We start from the raw sequence: 20,600 nt of genomic DNA on the forward strand, positions 1-20,600 counted from the left end.
TGACAGGCTGGATCACAGCTGAGCACTGCCATCCAGCTTGTCATGCTTCAGAGACACTGCAGAGCGCAAGCATGCCTGCGCTCTGCAGTGTCTATGAATGATGGCATGCTGGATGGCAGCGCTCAGCTGTGATCCAGCCTGTCATCTCAATGCCATCCCAGCGTGGGAGAATTCCCCTGCTCAAGCGCTGAGAATTTTCCCACGCTGTCAGTGACGTGCATGAGGTGAGCTAAGTTCATTGGACATGAGCTCACCTCATGCACGTCACTGACAGCGTTGGAAAATTCTCCTGCACTCACCGCATGCGCAGGAGAATTTTCCCATGCTGTCAGTGACGTGCATGAGGTGAGCTGAGTTCATTGAACTTGAACTCGGCTTATCTGGATGCCATCACAGCCAGACACTGAGGAGCACAAGCATGCCTGGGCTTCTCAGTGTCTGCCGCATGGCAAGCTGGATGGCAGCGTTCTGCTGTGGTCCAGCCTGTCATGTGAATGTAGCAGAGCTGAAGCTGTCGTGGGAACCATGGAAAGGTAAGGATGATGTTGCTTTAATATTTTACTTTTATTGCAGGAGATCGTTGGCTTCAGCTGGAATGGGCGTGATGGTAAGTATGGTTTAATTTAGAACAATAAAGAATTGTGTCTTTATTTCAATTAAAGGACTTTATTCTGGGTGTTTGTGTTTTTTTGTAACTTTAGACTATGGGGTTTGTAATGGGGGTGTCTTATAGACGCCTCTCCATTACTAACCTGGGCTTGATGTCAGCTGGCATTATAAGCTGACATCAACCCCAACCCTATTACACCACTGCCACCGCTACAGGGCAGTGGGAAGAGCGAGGCTAAGTGCCAGAATTGACGCATCCTATGGATGAGCCATTTCTGAGGCGGCTGACGGCTGGTCTTTCTAGCCTGGGAGGGGGCCAATATTCATGGCACCCTTCCTGGGCTATTAATATCAGCCCCCAGCTGTCTGCCTAGCCTTTGCTAGCTATTAAAATAGGGGGGACCCTACATCATTTTTTTGGGGGTCCCCCATTTTAATAGCTAGTAAAGGCTAGGTATTCAGCTGGGGGCTGATATTAGTAGCAGGGGAAGCTCCGTGAGTATTACCCCCTTCCCAGGCTTCAAACATCTGCCCCAGCCGTCTGCTTAACCTCCGCTAGAGACTAAAATTACGGGGAACCCCACGCCAATTTTTTTTTTTAATAAATCCTTTATTTTAACACTAAATGACAAGTACAGTAATCAACACTATCACTGTACTTCTTATAAATGTGACTGACATGTTTCTATCTATCTAATCTATGTGTGATGCTCTATTCTTTCTGTTATAAATTGTCGGGTACCGATGCTGAATTGCCGGCCGGCTTTTTTAAAGAGACGGTGCATGAAAACACTAATATTTTTTTTAATAAATCTTTTAACACTAAATGACAAGTTCAGTAACCAACACTGTCACTGTACTTCTTATATATGTGACTGACATGTTTCTATCTAATCTATGTGTGATGCTCTATTCCTTCTTGTCTAAATTGTCGGGTACCGGTGTCTGCCGCTGCTGAATTGCCGGCCGGCTTTTTTAAAGAGAGTGTCTTCTGAGCAGTTTGTCAGCTTTTGGACACCTTTGAAGGTGTTTTCTATGTGTTTCTATGTGTCTTTGTTTGCCTGCCATTGGTTTTAACGGTGTTCGACGAACAGTTCCTCGAACACTACGGGGGTGGCTCAACACTAAACACTACTAGAAAAGTCTAAAACAGAAGCATAAAGTAAACATACAACTAATTAAGCCGCTTATAAAAGAAGTAAGAAAGGAGACAAGAGCACATAGGGTGACACTCTGTGGTAGAATAAGGGGGGGGGGGGTGAGACGGCGCCCACAACTCCAATATAAGCCTGTGTTCAGATTAGCTGTTGCAGTCATGTCAGCAGACAGAAGATTTCCTTCTTCTGCATACAAATGGAGGAAAGGTAGAAGGTTGGTGTTTGGAGATGACTGTGCTCCTGAGGAAGATGGAAGGTTCCACGATCCAGGGTAAGTTAACTACAGAAGTTACAGTTTATTTTGAATAAGGGTTCAGTATGAACCAGAGACGCATAGTTAAGCTACTTGAGCCTACCTCTGAGTGTGGAACCATCCATCTTCTACAGCAGCATGGTCGTCTCCAAACACCAACCTCCTACCCTTTCATCTATTAAAGGGAACCTGTCATGTAAAATAACGCTATTAACCTGCAGATATGGGGTTAATCTGCAGGTTAATAGCATTCTGACTCAGTGTGGCACCCGCACTGAGAGCCCCATCGCCAGGAAGAAATTAACTTTATTCCCCCGTCAGCTTTCGGCGTTCAGTCACGGGGGTGGCGCCGGCACAGTCTAAGTCATTGATCTGTGTATAGAGACTAGTGGCTGTAATTGCACCTCCAGCACTGACTGACAGCCGACCCTAATGCTGAGTCGGCTGTCAGTCAGTGTGGGGGTGTTCACAGCTCCCACTCTCTATACACAGAGCGGTGACTGAAACAGCGCTGCAGCCACCCTACGACTGAAAGTGCGAGCCTACCGGGGGATAAAGTTAATTTCCTCCCGGCAGCGGGGCTTTCAGTGCAGGCGCCGCACGGTGTCAGAATGCTATTAACCTGAAGATTAACCCCATATCTGCAGGTTAATAGCGTTTTTTTTGAATGACAGGTTCCCTTTAAGCAGGTTAGGCATTCATACTACTTACAGGTAGGGAAGGCAGATCATAAGATATGGAAGGCAATTCACTATTATCAGATTATTAGCAAATTTATGAGATTAATTATTCTATAAATTCAGTTACCAGCACCATATTCAGAACATTGCATCAGGCACCAAAAATGGATCTGGATAGTCTCAGCACATTATACAACAATGCAATGAGAGTTTACATATCAGGAACCTTTCCCATCCGTCTAGGCTGGGATAAAAACGATCAGGGGATAAATAACAAGTGCAATCCAGTGCTATGATGCATAATAGTAGGAGGGGGCCTAATACAGATTTTGCAATAGAAAAGTATTGAGAAAGGATTTGCTATTCAAAAATGAATTCCCAAGGCGAAAGCTTTATTAATGCATTGCTATACTGGCACAACAGTATCAGCAGCAGAAAACATCTAGGGAGCCACATGGCCCATAAGCTAAATGATGCTGAAAACGGGTCTTTACTTTTATTATGGCGAAGTGGGAGATAAAGAAACGCCCATTAGTATTAATTCTACACATGAACAGTAAATTAAAATCTAAACCTTTCCAGGTTGAAATTAGGAATCCACAAGAAGCAAATGATCAGTGGCGTCAGCCATGCCGGATTCCTTTCCTACATGCACTAGCAGGATTGACATTTCTTTAATGAAAGCTGAATATGAGGCCTGATCCTCTCGTCAGCCACACACGCAGGCATAGTGCAGTGAAGCATAGGCTGGATATAATAAAATATTTATGCTATGTAGTTCTTGGCAGTCATTATTTTACCAGATTGCTGACAGAGTCTGGAGACTTTTCTTTGCATTTACATAAACTATGCAATGATTTATTAGGGAAAATTCACAAAGGCAGTAAGAGACTTGAAAATCAATCTTCTAGGAAGGAGATGGCTGTGCCTTCTCACTCACACGTCTTGGCTGTCTTCCAGTGATCGAAGAAAAGTTAAATCAAAATTAGAAATATGACAAGAATTTGAAATGTCACCGGTGAAGGGCAATCTTCATTCATATTACATTACTGTCTTATCATAGGGTTTTCTAAAACCTTAGCTACCCTCCTCACTACATGCTCAGATACTAGGAGAACAGCCTGTCTAACGGCCATGACACTTGCAGCTGCGACGACAGTAAAAGAAATGCCGAGCACACCAAAATACTCAGCGAGCACCCGAGTGTGCTCGCCTAAAGGGTTAATGAAACCTACTCGCTCAACACTAGTTCTCACTAAGTGTCCTTGTCAGATGGGTGATCTCAGCTAGAAATATTAAGTGAGAATACAGAATTTAATTTCTTACCTCTCGAATCATTAAAGTCCCTTCCCTTGAGCTACTTCTGAATGATTCTGATTGGGAGTTTTCAACATTTGGTGTCCCTGTGTTATATGGCTCATTATTCACAGTAGGTCTACATAACAAAAAAAAGAAAGGGTCAAGTCACTGGTGAATATGTTATGTGTGAACGAAGTCTAAACAGAAACAAATCAGTAGAACAGGTCAATAAAAATGTTTAGGACGTCCTCAATGTATAAGACTAATTAACATTTTGTAAAAAGAGCATCACTGACCCCTTTACTCTAATACATCCACATACAGCTAGGTTTTTATAGTTTATACCACCTTTAAACATCAGGTGATTTTTCGCTGCATTAATAATTACTTGATCAATGCTTTTGTGAACATTTGTTTTTTTGTAAGGTAGAAAAATCGCAACTCCTATCTATAGGCATATCCACACTACTAAAGGAGCTCTCCAGCAATGTTGTTTTTCCCACACTATAATGCTAACTCACATGTAATATTCTAACTGCAATTTGCTTAATCGCCATTAACTTTCATGCATTTTCCCCCTCGGAGTATCTGACTAGCAGTCCATTACGCGCTCTCATGTGCTGGCATGAGGTCAGTCTCTGGCTTTCTGTAGCTTTCATTCTGCTCTTGAAAAATGAACACTGTGCTGTGTTTGATTGCTATAGGCAACAAAGACTGTTTTGCTTTCAGACAGATAATAAGAGGCTATTGGTCCTATATTCACTCCTCCATAGCAAGTTTGAATTACTCCGCTCAAGTGTATACCCTCCAATATACTATACAATTCTTGTAAACCATTTTCATAAATCTGCCCCATTCATGTCGGCTTTATATAAGAGAGCAATGTTATAGTAGACTAGTCCATACAATGATTACCTGTAGGTATAAACTTCCCCTGATGCACAATGCTTCCCTATGTCTTAAAAGTGCTGTGTGCAAACTCTTGTGCATTTCCATAAGAAGAAGCTTTAGGCTATGAGCCCACGATCAGTATTTGCAGCGTTTTGGACGCAGCTCACCTGTGCTGCGTCCAAAACGCTGTGTTGTACAGTAGAAGCATAGTGGATGGGATTTATAGAAAGCCGCATAAACTTACCGGCGGGCGGCTTTATGAGCTGCAGCATGTCAATATCTGTTGCGGAGACACAACATTATCGCAGCCCGGGAAGGTCACGCCAAACCACCCGCTGTGATCTCTTGAGCGAACAGCTCTCTGCTGCCCCCTATCATCCGGACAATTACACGATTGGCCGACGATCAATGTAGGAGGCCGCAGGCTGTTGCATTAACAGGCTAGTTATAGGAAAACTAACAGTGTGTGTATGATATATACACCTCCGGATTTCAACACATAGAATATATGTATATACCCCGTGCAATCACTGCTAGCATCACGATAACCCAAGAAAGATTATTAGCTGCCACCACCAGTCGAGTTTTATACAGGCTGACTGGACGCTTGGTTCTGGTTCTGGTAGCGTATGGCTTTGGGGAGCAGTTTTCAGAACACATGGAACAGAACTATTACATTTTATATTTAATCCAGAACGATAGGTATTGTTTATAAAAATATACTAAAGATTTTTTCAAAGGGGAAAAAACAATACAGAATATACAGTTACAAAAAATTAAAGGATAAATTAAGAAAACTTACTAGACCTGTCATCACAGATATGGATTCAGGTATAAGGAGGGAGGCTTCTCCAGAAAAACATGCAAAACCTACAGTGAACTGTGCCTCCAGGTACTTATAATCATAATGGTTTATTACGATTTTTCAATGTGTCAGTAAAAAATACTGGTTTACCGTGATTTTTTGATAAGCTGTCCAGAAAAAATAAAGTTAAGTTGGCAACCCTGATCAGGTGGCAGATATTCTATGTCACTAATCTATCACTGGCTGCCATTAAATTGCAAATGTAGGCTGTCATAGGAAGCCACGTGAGAGAAGAAAATAATCAAGATGGCAACAACTGAGATTGCATTATTCTTTAATAATAACCTATATTGCACTATATACAGTAGGCATTGTGCTGCTTTAAGAATACGGCTTCATTAAGGAACATTGTGCTCTCATACAAGAGTACATTAATGTAATGTGCTTACATAAGACGTGGGATGTCATTAACTGGCACAGTTCCATCCTGAGTCTCACTCCCACCATCTTCCTCTTCACTACTCTCAGACTCTTCACTGGATGAAGAATAGTCTGTCACCTTCTTGATTGGCCGATTCGTCTCCTCAATGCGAAGTTCTCTCAGCTCCTTTGCTAACGCAGTCAAGTCCTGCAAAAGGATATTTATTTTTATATCCCCACATCAATAAAAAATGAGAATGGAGGGGCTACCTCCCCGAAGCGAGTGTTACACCTTGCCATAACCAATGAGAAAACAGCCAGACAATAAAATTACGCATCAGACACAAAGACAATGTAGAAGGCAGAGGTAACATTACAAGACATTATTCCATTACTGACTTCTTTAAAACTATAATGTGTCTATTGCATAAAACAGATGGATACATTTTTGTGAAGTTTCAAAATATTCTGTCATAGTAAGCTGGAAAATAGGCGTTACCATTATTTTCAGATGTTACAATGTAGTAACCTTTTCAATTAACCTTTTATTGGCTTTCTTTCAAAATCTAAATTTGCTAAATATTTTTTCCCAGTTTACTATGAATCAGCCATGATTATAAGACAGCATCATTTCCCAACCGGGACATCACAGGCAGCGTGGATAGTATACGGTATATTCCGTGTATATAGGTCATGCTTATAAAGCAATGTAGGTGAATTAGTGAAAAAGCATGAGAACTCTGCAGAAGATGGGATTGCTGAATCTGTGGAAAAAAACATGCAAAAGACAAACACAGCATTGGTCTTACCATTTCCCCCTATATTTGTGACCAATATCGCCGTCAATGCATTCGATCAGGGTTTAAGGAGAAAAAAGTATTTAAAATTACCGCATTCAGCAATTTCCAGACAGACTAAAGATTTGCATTACTATCTATAGGTATTTTCTGCAAAAAGCTTCTTCCTAGGATGCAAGATTTAACTAAGCTAATTACATATGTATATCAAATTTAAATAAAAAAATAAAAATTATATAAGATAAATATATATATATATATATATAAAAATAAATATATATACACACACAGTGTATATATGTGTATGAACATATATATTCATACACACACACATATATATATATATATATATATATATATATATACACACACACATATACACTGTATATACATATAAATATATACACATACACACTGTATATACACATAAATATATGTATATATGTATATATATATATATATATATATATATATATATATATACACACACATGTATATGTATTTCAGATTTGATAGTGGATATTCATTAGACCTAGTAGAATAATATGGAGGGGGATTCAAGCTATATCTGAAATGTTAAGATGGTCCTAGAGCGAAGGACACTGCTCCCAGATTAATATTTGGTTGGACCCCTGTGCACACTAGATTAAAGTCATAATATAGGCAGTATCAGCCGACCAACCAAACTGTACAGGAGGCCTCTTGCCTCTTCCCTAACAATTAATGTTGAACCAGTAAGCATGAATTCAAACACCCGATCCCTCCGTCCTCCGGAAGATGAGCAGCTGCCAGGGTTGTCTGGCAGCAGCTTTTTCTTTTCCCACCTACCCATTGAAAACGCATGAATTAGCAGAGCCGAGCACGTTAATGTGTGTGTGAGGGATCAGGATAGATAACGGTCAGCCAAACTGAAGACCTTTCTGTGGCAATTATGTTTGCATAAAAGTCTTTTATGACAGTTTTTTAACTATTTAAAAAATATGTACGGTACTCAGAATTGTTCAGTGCTGTATATATACAATATATCTGTAGATGCCGTCTAAATGCTCCACGGGATGAATGAAAAATATTCCCAAAAGCATTGGTATTAAATTCCAATCCATATTATTTACAGCTTTAGATAAGTAAATTTGGAGAATGTCTGGAGGCAAAACTCAAGCGAGTTATTGTGTCTCAATGGGCAGAGAGACTTATCTGGAGTTACATTACTATGAGCACCAGTTGCATGGAGTACTATTAGTAACAGAAGCTGCCTTTTTTAGCTTAAAAAAACTCATTTACATTAAGTGCATCTATTTCAAATAAGTAAAAATAGCACAAAATGTTGTTTTGGGGCTTGTCTTGTGTGGTTTTTTTTTTAATAAGGGAGAGCAATTACCTTCAGCAGTAATAAATGACTGTTCATTAACATGTTAATGAAATACTGAAGTGATAAGAAAACTCTGCACAGAGCCAGTTACAGGTCTATTAATTCGGATGCCTTGGGCAGTCAATGGAATTGCTCCATTCTCAGCCATTACCCAAACTGCTAAAGACATACGATTACGGCTGGCGAATACGCAACACCGTGTCTTTCTTATTCAATTAAACAATATAAATTACAGTATTAGAATTAATGATGCAAATTATGACCATACTACATATTAAAAGAAGGATTAGCTAAACTTTACAACTTTTAACCACTTTTCAAGGGAAAAAAAAAGGATTAAAAAGTTCTGCTTCTTCTTTCAATAACTTCGCCCATCTCTATAGACTGGCAAATTGTGCAGTGTGCACATTGAAGAGAAATCCTACAGTGTACAAAACAAGTGAAATATAGAAAAGATATGAAGAATAAAAAAATAAACACAGGTGTACAAAAAAAAAAAATGTTTTCAGGTGTCAGGGTTTTTTGAATGGATTTCGGGTATTTTCAGGGCGCTGAATTCAAAATTCCCATCACTTTTGCTGAATTGGTTCTAGTTTTTGAGATAATTCATCCCTGAAAATAATGCATTTCCCCAATGAGACTTGTGTGTGATAACAAATGCAATAGCTTTTGCTCTTTTGACTCTTTATCAGTGTCTTAGGTAATGAAATATCCCACATAATTATTTTGTATTTCAATTTGTAGGCTTACAATGCTGTAAAAGCAACTTTTTGAAGCCAGAATTCTACTGTAATTAACTAATATTTCATAAACTAGAGCCAATCTGGCAAAACCAAAGTCATATTCCTCATCCGCACCATAAGCTTAATATAAAACCGTTCAGACATTGTTGGCACCAAAATCACTGTATACCAGTGTAATGTATAAATCGATGTACAAATGAATAATAAAAAATATGAATAAAAAACAATATGTAGTACATATCCATATAGCCATCTAATACATTATTATCATGGTATTTGCTGACAATATCAAAATGTACCGTATAGTAATGGATTGGAACAAATATAGCAATAGTCAGCAAAGTGAATACAAAATTGACCAAAAAAAAGAGGCTGATAGACCCCAGTGGAAAACAATCGCACTGTAAAGATAGAACAGGTGAGGGGTATAAATCAAATAAAGTCCAAACCCAAGAGAACAGTACCAACGTTAGCCACTAGAGGGTACAGGATGAAGTGTAAAGAACAGAACCAAGGGTTTAGAGTATACACCTAGATATATATACAGAAATAAGCAACAAGAATAAGTGAACCCCATAAATAAGTGATCCCCAGAACTCCATACTGGATTGCCATAGTAGTATACAGGACTCAATGCTGAAATTACATACAAAATACAGCACGACTAGAGAGTGGGAATACAACTAGAGGTATGGCGCCCATAGGAGTCAGCATGTGTGAAATGGCAGCAGCAAGAAGTATATATAGCACATGACTCAGGGCCGTAAATGAGCCGACCATATGGCAGGTGACGTCACTGCATGTAAACTAACGAGGGATGTGCAGCATGCTCCAATCAGAGAGTGCAAGACAGCAGCAGTGATGGGCAGGGTCGAGCAGAGGGACCCAACATGTCCGAGACCGCATTTACAAGTCCACCATTAGGTGCAAGAATCTTTTACTTCCCATCCCATACAATATTAATTTAAAGGGACACCAGGTTTCACAATTGAAATACTAGGTTACTGGACAATCCGGTATGTAGCTCTGGGGTTCACTTATTTTACTTATTTTGTTGCATATTTCTACCTCGAATATGTATATCTAGGTGTATATACACGAAACCTTTCTTTCTGTGCTCTACACTACATCCTCTACCCTCTAGTGGCTAATGTTGGTACTGTTCTCTTGGGTTTGGACTTTATTTGACTATACCCCTGACCTGTTTTGTCTCTACTGTGCCCTTGTTTTCCACTGGGGTCTATCAGCTTCTTTTTTGGTCGATTTTGCATTAGCCTTGTTCCAATCTATTACTATACGGCACATTTTGATATGGTCAGCAAAGAACATGATAATGAGTTATTAGATGGCTATATGGATATGTAATATATATTATTTTTTATGCTCATTTTTTTACTATTCATTTGTACATCGATTTATTTTTTAGTCTTTTTTTTTTCTATATTTCACTTGTCTTACACACAGTGTATCTGAAGAAGGTCTAAACTGAGGCCGAACATCATATATGTTCACTGTGGATCGCAAATAAATCATCTGTCTTCTACATCTTGTGAGTACCAAGCTCTTCATAGATATTGCACTACGGATTGGGCTCCTGCTTGTGCCCCGGCAGTCGGGAGAGCCGTGCTCTATTACTACTCATTTTAAATATGACTAACATTGAATATTTTAATAATCGAGCCCCTGTACTAACCAGCCATCAGCACTAGTATACTGAGCTTGTAACAATGTATCTGCTACAAATCTTATTCCTATGACTTAGACTGATGGAACTTAATTTACGTCTTTTGCTTTATAACTGATTTCATCTAAAAAATATATATACTTTTCTATCAGTTTCCAATGCTAATGATCAGTATGAATGAATGTGTAATAAAAGGCAAGAAAGACTTTTTCTTACCGTTTTGTTTTTAGTTTTCACCCTCCGCGGCATGACTTTTCCATCATCCGCGGGCACTGCCTGTGAGATAACAGCCTGTAGAAAGGTATCAAGTGTGAAAGGAAAGGAGAATAAAAAAAACTTGGGATCCATTCATGATCTGTCCCAGGTTTTCTGACCATGTCATGCCCCAAATGTGCAAAACAAATGGAGACAGTTTGGTTTTTTTTATCTCACAAGAACTGCAGCATACAGACAAAAAATACACTTACAAGCGATGACAAGCAGCCTGGAAATGAATGGAGCAAGTCATAACCTTCATAATTAGTGAACACGTCCATACAGCAACACTCAAGAATAAGGAGGACAACAAGAATTCAGGAGCATCTTTTCTTTGGGCTCTACGTTCTCTCTCTGTTATTCCCCTGAGACATACAGGCGTAAACTGACAACTGGGTGTTACTATTCCCTTAGCAATGGGGTGTGGCATACACTGGGCGCACTGATTGGACAGTCACACTGTTAGACACACCTGTAACTGGTAACATCATGTTGTCAATCAATTCTTATATTTCTCTAGGAATGGCAGAAGAACGGCACAATGCACAGCTCTATGAAAAGAGGATCCAGAATTAAGAATTTACCAAAAATTGGCACATAAGGTGAGCGTTTCTCTTTAATTCCCCTCCTCACTCATGCACTGACGCCACAAGCACCCATACACAATGTCCATGTTAGACACAGATACAATAAGCCATATCATGTACGGGTGACTAATCTAGCAGTGGGTTACAGACGCTATTTGTACACTTTACTAAAATATTAATAAAATATATAATGCACAGGTCATATCCTATAGTTTCAGAGGGGTTATACAATATAGGAAAAAATACATTTTCAAATTCCCTACTAGTCAAAAGAGTGGGGTCCCACTGCTTCTATTAGCCAGGTGGGTCATAGGCTACACAGAGTGTCTTTCACTATGGAGGACCGAGGATTTCCTGCATGAGATAGACAAGGCATTAACTTTAATAGGTATTGTGTAATGTCTCATGTTCCCTGTGGGGGGCACTGGAAGAAATTTGAATACTTAGAGAAAGAATTCCCCAAAGACTACAGCTACTTGGTTGGAATCCAATCAGCGAGTCATCCTGTAATCAATTTATGGTCCGGGGACCCTTCTAATGAAGAGAAATTTACCAAAATATTACAATGCTTTTATTGATAAAATGTTACTGTCAGACGAATAGCTGCCACGTTATTCTCTACGCTATAAAGCAGTCTTGATGAGTCAATACTGACTTGTTACCCAAAGTTTCAGAAGTCTTTTAATAAACTGCATTTACGCCCCTACTGTTCCCACTAGATAGAATTTATACATCATTAGATAAAACAATGGAACATAAGGACAACAAACAAACAAAAAACGGAGGGAGCATTAATTCAGCCAGCACATATTTTTCAGCAGTAGTTAGTAGGGAGGGCTGGCGGCAGAGACAGGAGAGAGACTACTGCCACAATAAAACTTAATGCACTACATCGTACCACCAAATATGTTCTGCGGGTTTGGAATTCAATAAATTAATAATTTTGATACAGAGTCTGGAATCGTGGACAATGTAAAGTCACCAGTCAATGTAAAAAAAAGACTTGATTTTTTTCTCATGCTTTCTGGCTTTTGATGGCAATTATAGCTCCGTTTTTACTGCTGTCAATAATACCCTGGCAGAAGCTATTAAAGTAAATGGGGTCCATCAGTGTCCACTGGAAACCAGATCAGTCACTGCAGTCGTGACAATGTAGTCATTCACTAAATGGGATTTTTGTAGAACCATTTTGGCACTGTTCACACTTGCATTAGTTGTTTTTCATCAGGTTTCTGTTGCTTTTAGAAGGTCAGAATAGCTGAGCATGCTGCACTATTCTATCCAAGAAACCCGATGAGCCCATTATCAGTTAATATTGGTTTTAAAAAACAAACATGATAATGCACTATGACTAATCGATTGAATGGATCATGACGGATCAGGACAGATCTATCAAGTCATGGCTTCTGCAAAATAGAAGCCATGACACTAGTATGAATAGCGCTTTAATTTGCAAAAGTTATCAGCCCTCCCTGAAGTCATCACTCTGGTGGTCCTGATATGTCTAAAGTTGCCACCTTTCTTAGAGCCAATACATTTTCATGTTAATTAATTTGCATTTTCAACATATTCAGAATTGTTTCTTAAATGCAGTAAATGCCAAAGCTCTCATATATACTGGGGATGTACTGAGTCAATTAGGAGGAAACACAGGGCATGCTAAAGCATGTAGTTTACATAGAAAATGAACAGGTGGTAACCCTAGACACAGCGTCCACGGCATGATCATAAACGCAGCGGAGGAAGCGATCTTGGCACGTAATACTGATTAACTAGTAGAAAACAAGCACCGACATGAAGAAGATCGGGGAACATCAGATACTGGTCAATGAATGGCACCCATGTATATTTATTATATCATTGTCACTTATTGCAATATTTAGCTCTTGGCCACAAGTTAATCAAAATTTCTCACTATAAACAGTCCACATTATATATAATATTTTTATATATATATAAAAATATATAAAATACATAGTTTTATACTTTCCATTATTTATGGGAGCACAATTGTTTGCAGGTTGCAGAGATATTATCCCTGGGACATTTTCTTCTACAAGATGGGTGATAGTAGATCAGCCATGTAATAGATACCCCTTGCTTTATTTGACACAGGTGCAATTTAAACTACAGATGCTCAAATAAAGGTTAGCTTAACAGAAGCTTAAAGGGCCATCTCTACAAAGATACATTTGGAGCTTTGTATATTGTGTCCACTTTGCATCTCAAGTTCTGGGTGGAACAGACTAAAAGCTAATAATCATATATAAGACCACCATATTGGTAAGTACTGCCCCCCAAACTTCTTTAACAATATACTCCAAGATATAGCTTGAAAGGCTTGTCCGGTAAGAAAAAAGATGTTTTAGTTGTCAAAATGTAATATCATAAAATGTACTAATGTCGGAAAGTTGGGCGTGCTGTCCCATTGGTCCCATTTCAGACCCCTATCATAAGCTAGTTCCCACATCTATATGAGCCGAGTAAGGACCATGATGCCCGGGCTGATCGCTGGTCTCCTGACTCAAACTAACCATCTCTAAGGCTGCTGAGTTCAGGACAGGACACCCGCGGTCAGACCATAAATGACTGTCTGTGTTCAAACTGTGATACACGGATGTATCAAACTTGCCTTAGCTCAAATCCTCCATTTTCAAGTTAGTTTCAACACATTGCATTAGGTATGCGACATATTTCCCAACTTCATACATCATCAGTCGCAGTATATTGAGATTCCCTACGTTTCTTCCTAATAAATAAACTAGGAGTGGGTCTGCAGAGCGTGATTCTATTCAAATGAATGGAAGTCGGTGAGTTTGAAATGAAGACACGAAACCTGCTGAAATTACACTCAGACCAGAATGGGTCACAATGTGGACTATAAAACGGGATCACTAACCTCATCTATTGCTTTCTTATAGCTCTTTGTGCAAGGGAGGGATAATCAGCATCGGAGAAAGCAGAGCAGGTCAAGGGAAAGCCACAGGGAAGGAAGCAGGTTAAAGATACAAGTGTTAGTTACATGCTTGTCAAGCTTGTTGAATGGGCAGAAATACAGCCAAGTGCTCGCCAAAGAGCGCACAGAGTACACAGGACACAGCACACGGGGTGTTGAATCATTAACAGACTGTGGATGCTACAGGACGGACAGATTTATACAGTCACGTGTCATTCTCTTTAGAACAAGTGATAGAATACATTTATGCGATATAAACACACATCATTAAATATTAAGTTGCAAGAATGTTCTAAGAAAAAAAAGGTTTTGGTACAGTGTTAGAAAGCTGAAAAAAGATTGTTCATTTGTCATAAATAACAGGGAGATCACGCAGATCTCACCACTGCCACCAATTTGTCAGGGAACAGCACTCTGCTGCCTCCAATTGTCAGGACAATTATGCAATTAACTGGCGAGTGATGGACGAGGTCGCAGCTTCTTTCACTACTAGGCCAGTTGATGGGAAACTCACAGTGAGCGTATGGTATAGACACATCCAATTTGAACGCATGGAATGAATATATATATGTATGAAGTTGGGGAAATAAGTATTTGATCCCTTGCTGTTTTTGTAAGTTTGCCCACTGACAAAGACATGAACAGTCTATAATTTTAAGGGTAGGTTAATTTTAATATTGAGAGATAGAATATCCCCCCACAAAAGCAAGAAAATCACATTGTATAAATTAGATAATTTTTTTGCATTTTGCAGTGAGAAATAAGTATTTGATTCCTCTGGCAAACAACACTTAATACCTGGTGGCAAAACCCTTGTTGGCAAGCACAGCAGTCAGATGTTTTTTGTAGTTGATGATGAGGGTTACGCCCATGTCGGGAGGAATTTTCGTCCACTCCTCTTTGCAGATCATCTCTAAATCATTAAGATTTTGAGGCTGTCGCTTGGAAACTCGGAGCTTCAACTCCCTCCATAAGTTTTCTATGGGATTAAGGTCTGGAGACTGTCTAGGCCACTCCTGTGCTTCTTTTTGAGCCACTCCTTTGTTGCCTTGGCTGTATGTTTTGGGTCATTGTCTTGTTGGAAGACCCAGCCACGACCCATCTTCAATGTGCTTAGCGAGGGAAGGAGGTTGTTGGCCAAAATCTCGCGATACATGACCCCATCCATCTTCCCTTCAGTACGGTGCAGTAGTCATGTCCCCTTTGCAGGAAAGCACCCCCAAAGTATAATGTTTCCCCCACCATGCTTCACGGTTGGGAAGATGTTCTTAGGGTTGTACGCCTCCTTTTTCTTCCTCCAAACAAGGCGAGTTGAGTTAATGCCAAAGAGCTCAATTTTTGTCTCATAAGACCACAGCACCTTCTACCAATAACTCACAGAATCATCCAGGTGCTCATTGGCAAACTTCAGACGGGCCTGCACATGTGCTTTCTTGAGCAGGGGGACCTTTAAAGGTGTAATGTGTTACCAATGGTTTTCTTGGTGACTCTGGTCCCAGCTGCCTGGAGATCATTAACAAGTTCCCCCCCGTGTAGTTTTAGGTTGATCTCTCACCTTCCTCATGATCAAGGATACCCCACGAGGTGAGATTTTGCATGGTGCCCCAGATCGATGTCGATTGACAGTCATTTTGTTTTTCTTACTATTGCACCAACAGTTGTCTCCTTCTCACCCAGCATCTTACTTATGGTTTTGTAGCCCATTCCAGCTTTGTGCAGGTCTATGATCTTGTCCCTGACATCCTTAGAAAGCTCTTTGGTCTTGCCCATGTTAATGAGGTTAGAGTCTGACTGATTAATTGAGTCTGTGGACAGGAGTCTTTTATACAGGTGACTATGTAAGACAGCTGTCTTTAATGCAGGTAACGAGTTCATCAGGAGTGTCTAACTGGTCTGTAGATCAAATACGTATTTCTCACTGCAAAATGGAAAAAATGTATCTAATTTATACAATGTGATTTTCTTGATTTTTTTGGGATATTCTATCTCTCAATGTTAAAATTAACCTACTCTTAAAATTATAGACTGTTTATGTCTTTGTCAGTGGGCAAAGTTACAAAAACAGCAAGGGATCAAATACTTATTTCCCCCACTGTATACAGTGGGTACGGAAAGTATTCAGACCCCTTTAAATTTTTCACTCTTTGTTTCATTGCAGCCATTTGGTAAATTCTAAAAAGTTCATTTTTTTCTCATTAAAGTACACTCTGCACCCCATCTTGACTGAAAAAAAAACAGAAAAGTAGAAATTTTTGCAAATTTATTAAAAAACTGAAATATCACATGGTCATAAGTATTCAGACCCTTTGCTCAGACACTCATATTTAAGTCACATGCTGTCCATTTCCTTGTGATCCTCCTTGAGATGGTTCTACTCCTTCATTGGAGTCCAGCTGTGTTTAATTAAACTGATAGGACTTGATTTGGAAAGGCATACACCTGTCTATATAAGACCTCACAGCTCGCAGTGCTTGTCAGACCAAATGAGAATCATGAGCTCAAAGGAACTGCCCAACGAGCTCAGAGACAATTGTGGAAAGGCACAGATCTGGACAAGGTTATAAAAGAATTTCTGCAGTACTCAAGGTTCCTAAGAGCACAGTGGCCTCCATAATCCTTAAATGGAAGAAGTTTGGGACCACCAGAAGTCTTCCTAGCCAAACTGAGCAATCGTGGGAGAAGAACCTTGGTGAGAGAGGTAAAGAAGAACCCCAAGATCACTGTGGCTGAGCTCCAGAGATGCAGTAGGGAGATGGGAGAAAGTTCCACAAAGTCACCTATCACTGCAGCCCTCCACCAGTCGGGACTTTATGGCAGAGTGGCCCGACGGAAGCCTCTCCTCAGTGCAAGGCATATGAAAGCCCGCATAGAGTTTGCTCAAAAACACATCAAGGACTCCCAGACTATGAGAAATAAGATTTTTGGTGATAATTCTAAGCGGTATGTGTGGAGAAAACCAGGCACTGCTCATCACCTGCCCAATACAATCCCAACAGTGAAACATGGTGGTGGCAGCATCATGCTATGGGGGGGGGTTCAGCTGCAGGGACAGGACGACTGGTTGCAATTGAAGGAAACATGAATAAGGCCAAGTACAGAGATATCCTGGATGAAAACCTCTTCCAGAGCGCTCTGGACCTCAGACTTGGCCTAAGGTTCACCTTCCAACAAGACAATGACCCTAAGCACACAGCTAAAATAACAAAGGAGTGGCTTCAGAACAACTCTGTGACCATTCTTGACTGGCCCAGCCAGAGCCCTGACCTAAACCCAATTGAGCATCTCTGGAGAGACCTGAAAAGGGCTGTTCACCATCCAACCTGACGGAACTGGAGAGGATCTGCAAGGAAGAATGGCACAGCATCCCAAAATCCAGGTGTGAAAAACTTGTTGCATCATTCCCGAGAAGACTCATGGCTGTACTAGCTCAAAAGGGTGCTTCTACTCAATACTGAGCAAAGGGGCTGAATACTTATGACCATGTGATATTTCAGTTTTTCTTTTTTAATAAATTTGCAAAAATTTCTACATTTCTGTTTTTTTTAGTCAAGATGGGGTGCAGAGTGTACTTTAATGAGAAAAAAATGAACTTTTTAGAATTTACCAAATGGCTGCAATGAAACAGAGTGAAAAATTTAAAAGGTGTCTGAATACTTTCTGTACCCACTGTATATATTAACTCTTGTGCTTAGAACTAGTTTGTTGTTATTGTGCAGTTTTGCAGTGACTATACTGGGTTCCCGTACGGTGACCATACCCCAGTACGGTCACTGCCACGCTCCACAATAACAAAAAGAACTAGGGCTAAGCACAAGAGTTAATGTGAAGTCACAAACCCTGCAGTAATATCTTCAAAAAAGTACATACTACAACAATAATTATTTTGTAATCCCCACCATCCCCCCACAAAAGACCAAAAAGCAAAATAAAAACCCACACACTTTCGAAGAGCCCAGTAATAAACAATCAGATGTACAACGCAGATTTACAATTTTGTAGCCTCCCAGGTCACTTCACTATCAGGTTTTGAATTTACCGCAACTCTTTCCACATGAAGATGTGAATTAATGTCCTGGGAAGGGGTCTACATGTGTGTGGGAGGCTCAGGAGCAGATGCAGGCTATATTACACAGCCGACATCTGTCTCTAACAGCAGAGCTACAAACTAGGGTCTATTACTGCATAAGAGTTCCTTACAATGTGTCCCTAGATCTGCCTTTAGTTTTCAGTGATGGGAATAAGCCTTTGGAATGGTGGTAGTGACAATTTTCTATGGCATTGACACAAAAAGCCAAGTGCTGAGCTAAGCCATCTCCAGCAGTTCTATGGGGACTGAGAGCAGCAGTGGCACAGCCCTATTCCACCCGAGCATTTCAGAGCTCAGTTCTCAGGATCAGTGGGAAACCCTGAGGTCAGACCCCCACAGATCCAATTGTCATCTATGATGATAACTTTCTATGTTAGTGGTAACTCTCTAATGGCCATTCTTATCCTATTCCTGTTTTTTTTCTCCAGAAACAGTGCCACGCCTTCATAGGTTTTGTCTGCTAATGCAATTCAACCACTTAGAACCACAAAGTCCCAAAGACCTGGTCATATTGACTGGGGTCACCAATCCAAAAAGCTTTATAAAAAAAAAGTTATATGCTAAATGGTCTGAACTTTTAATCACTAAAATTAGATTTTAATCATAAAGTCTGTAGCTATACTGAAAATGATACCCATCAGAAATAATATTACCTGGGAACCATCCAGGAAGCTGTTCTCTCAACCCCTCCATGGCATAGTATATGTAGATACTGATACACCCTCATCATTCAAGAGAAATTAAAACACATGAATATCATAAAATCTCCCCTCTCCTCCTGCTGCTCGCATTTGGCTTATTAATAGGTGCTTAACATCATTAACTATACAAAAGCGCTTTTATACATCTGTGCTTCCAATGCGGAGCCGCCATATCAGTCAATGAAATGAAAGCTACCAGTAGAACGTCTGTTGAGCAGCTCCCAAACCAGTCATCTTTATAATGTCTCCTAACAGGGAGAACGCAGAATGACAAGGACCGCTCAATAGAAAGATTACTAAATAATGGGAAATGACAGCACAAGACGCAGTAATAAGCAGCCGAGGAGCGCACCGCTGGATCTCTAAGTACAAGGACAATAAAGGTATAAAGGGAAACGCACATTTACCCAACATACACGCAGTGCAGCTACCACAGATAACAAAGATACATACTAATGATTTCCACCTGAGCTTATTCTAAGAGGTGCGGTAAGTATTTCACAATTAAAAAGGTTATCTGGGAATTAATTTAATATTGAAGTGCCAGTAAATTTGATAAAAACAGCAAAATAGTGAATGCTCACCCCTTTAAGTCACTGCCGCTATAATTTCTTCTGGTCCCTATTTAGTTCTACACTGCTGATTCACATGCCATGTAAATAAGTGACCGCTGCAGCCAATCACTGGCTGCAGAAAGAAAATCTAGGCAGGTAACTACTGCAGCCAGTGATCTTGTGCTATCTAAGCAGATGACCACTTAGTTTAAACACTGGCCCAAATAACTAATAGTCACCACCTCTTCAAGGGGTATCCTTAAGTTCGGAAGTTATCCCCTATTCATCTAATAGGCAATAATTCCAAATCACCGGGGGTCTGACTGCTGGGACCCTCAATCTTGAGAACCAGGGCTTTGAAGAGTCTAATGTGAATGAAGCAGTGGTTGATTATGCTCATTGCTGCTCCACTCATTGTTATAGACGCACTATGCTCGGCTACCTCCGGCGGTCCCATTCGGAATGAAAGGAGCATCAATGCGCATGATCAACGACTGCTCCATTCATTATTATGGATGCACCGTGCTCGGCTACCTCCGGCGGTCCCATTAGGAATGAAAGGAGCATCAATGCGCATGATCAACGACTGCTCCATTCATTATTATGGATGCACGGTGCTTGCCTACCTCCGGCGGTCCCATTAGGAATGAATGGAGCATCAATGTGCATGATCAACAACTGCTCCATTCAGATTAGATTCTTCAGAGCCCTGCTTCTCAAGATTGGTCGGGGTCCAGCAGTCTCACCCCCAAC

At 40.2% G+C, this 20,600-nt stretch overlaps 1 protein-coding gene across 15 annotated transcripts in view; it reads right to left on the reverse strand.

The window, feature by feature from the left end:
• Positions 1–20,600, reverse strand: part of TNIK (TRAF2 and NCK interacting kinase) — a 330,725-nt gene that overhangs the window by 22,712 nt on the left and 287,413 nt on the right. For 8 of the 15 annotated variants that reach the window (XM_073674893.1, XM_073674887.1, XM_073674897.1 and 5 more), the window contains 4 exons: positions 14,449–14,472; positions 10,924–10,998; positions 6,144–6,322; positions 4,026–4,134 (listed from right to left, as the gene is read on the reverse strand). In XM_073674893.1, coding sequence (XP_073530994.1) covers positions 4,026–4,134; positions 6,144–6,322; positions 10,924–10,998; positions 14,449–14,472 — 387 coding nt within the window. The remainder of the gene's footprint in view (positions 1–4,025; positions 4,135–6,143; positions 6,323–10,923; positions 10,999–14,448; positions 14,473–20,600) is intronic. The other 7 variants (XM_073674891.1, XM_073674900.1, XM_073674898.1 and 4 more) reach the window with 3 other exon arrangements.

This window comes from Phyllobates terribilis, unplaced genomic scaffold, assembly GCF_046119375.1.
Source record: "Phyllobates terribilis strain yellow unplaced genomic scaffold, ASM4611937v1 Scaffold_3__8_contigs__length_932513732, whole genome shotgun sequence".
NCBI classification, from domain to species: Eukaryota; Metazoa; Chordata; class Amphibia; order Anura; family Dendrobatidae; genus Phyllobates; species Phyllobates terribilis.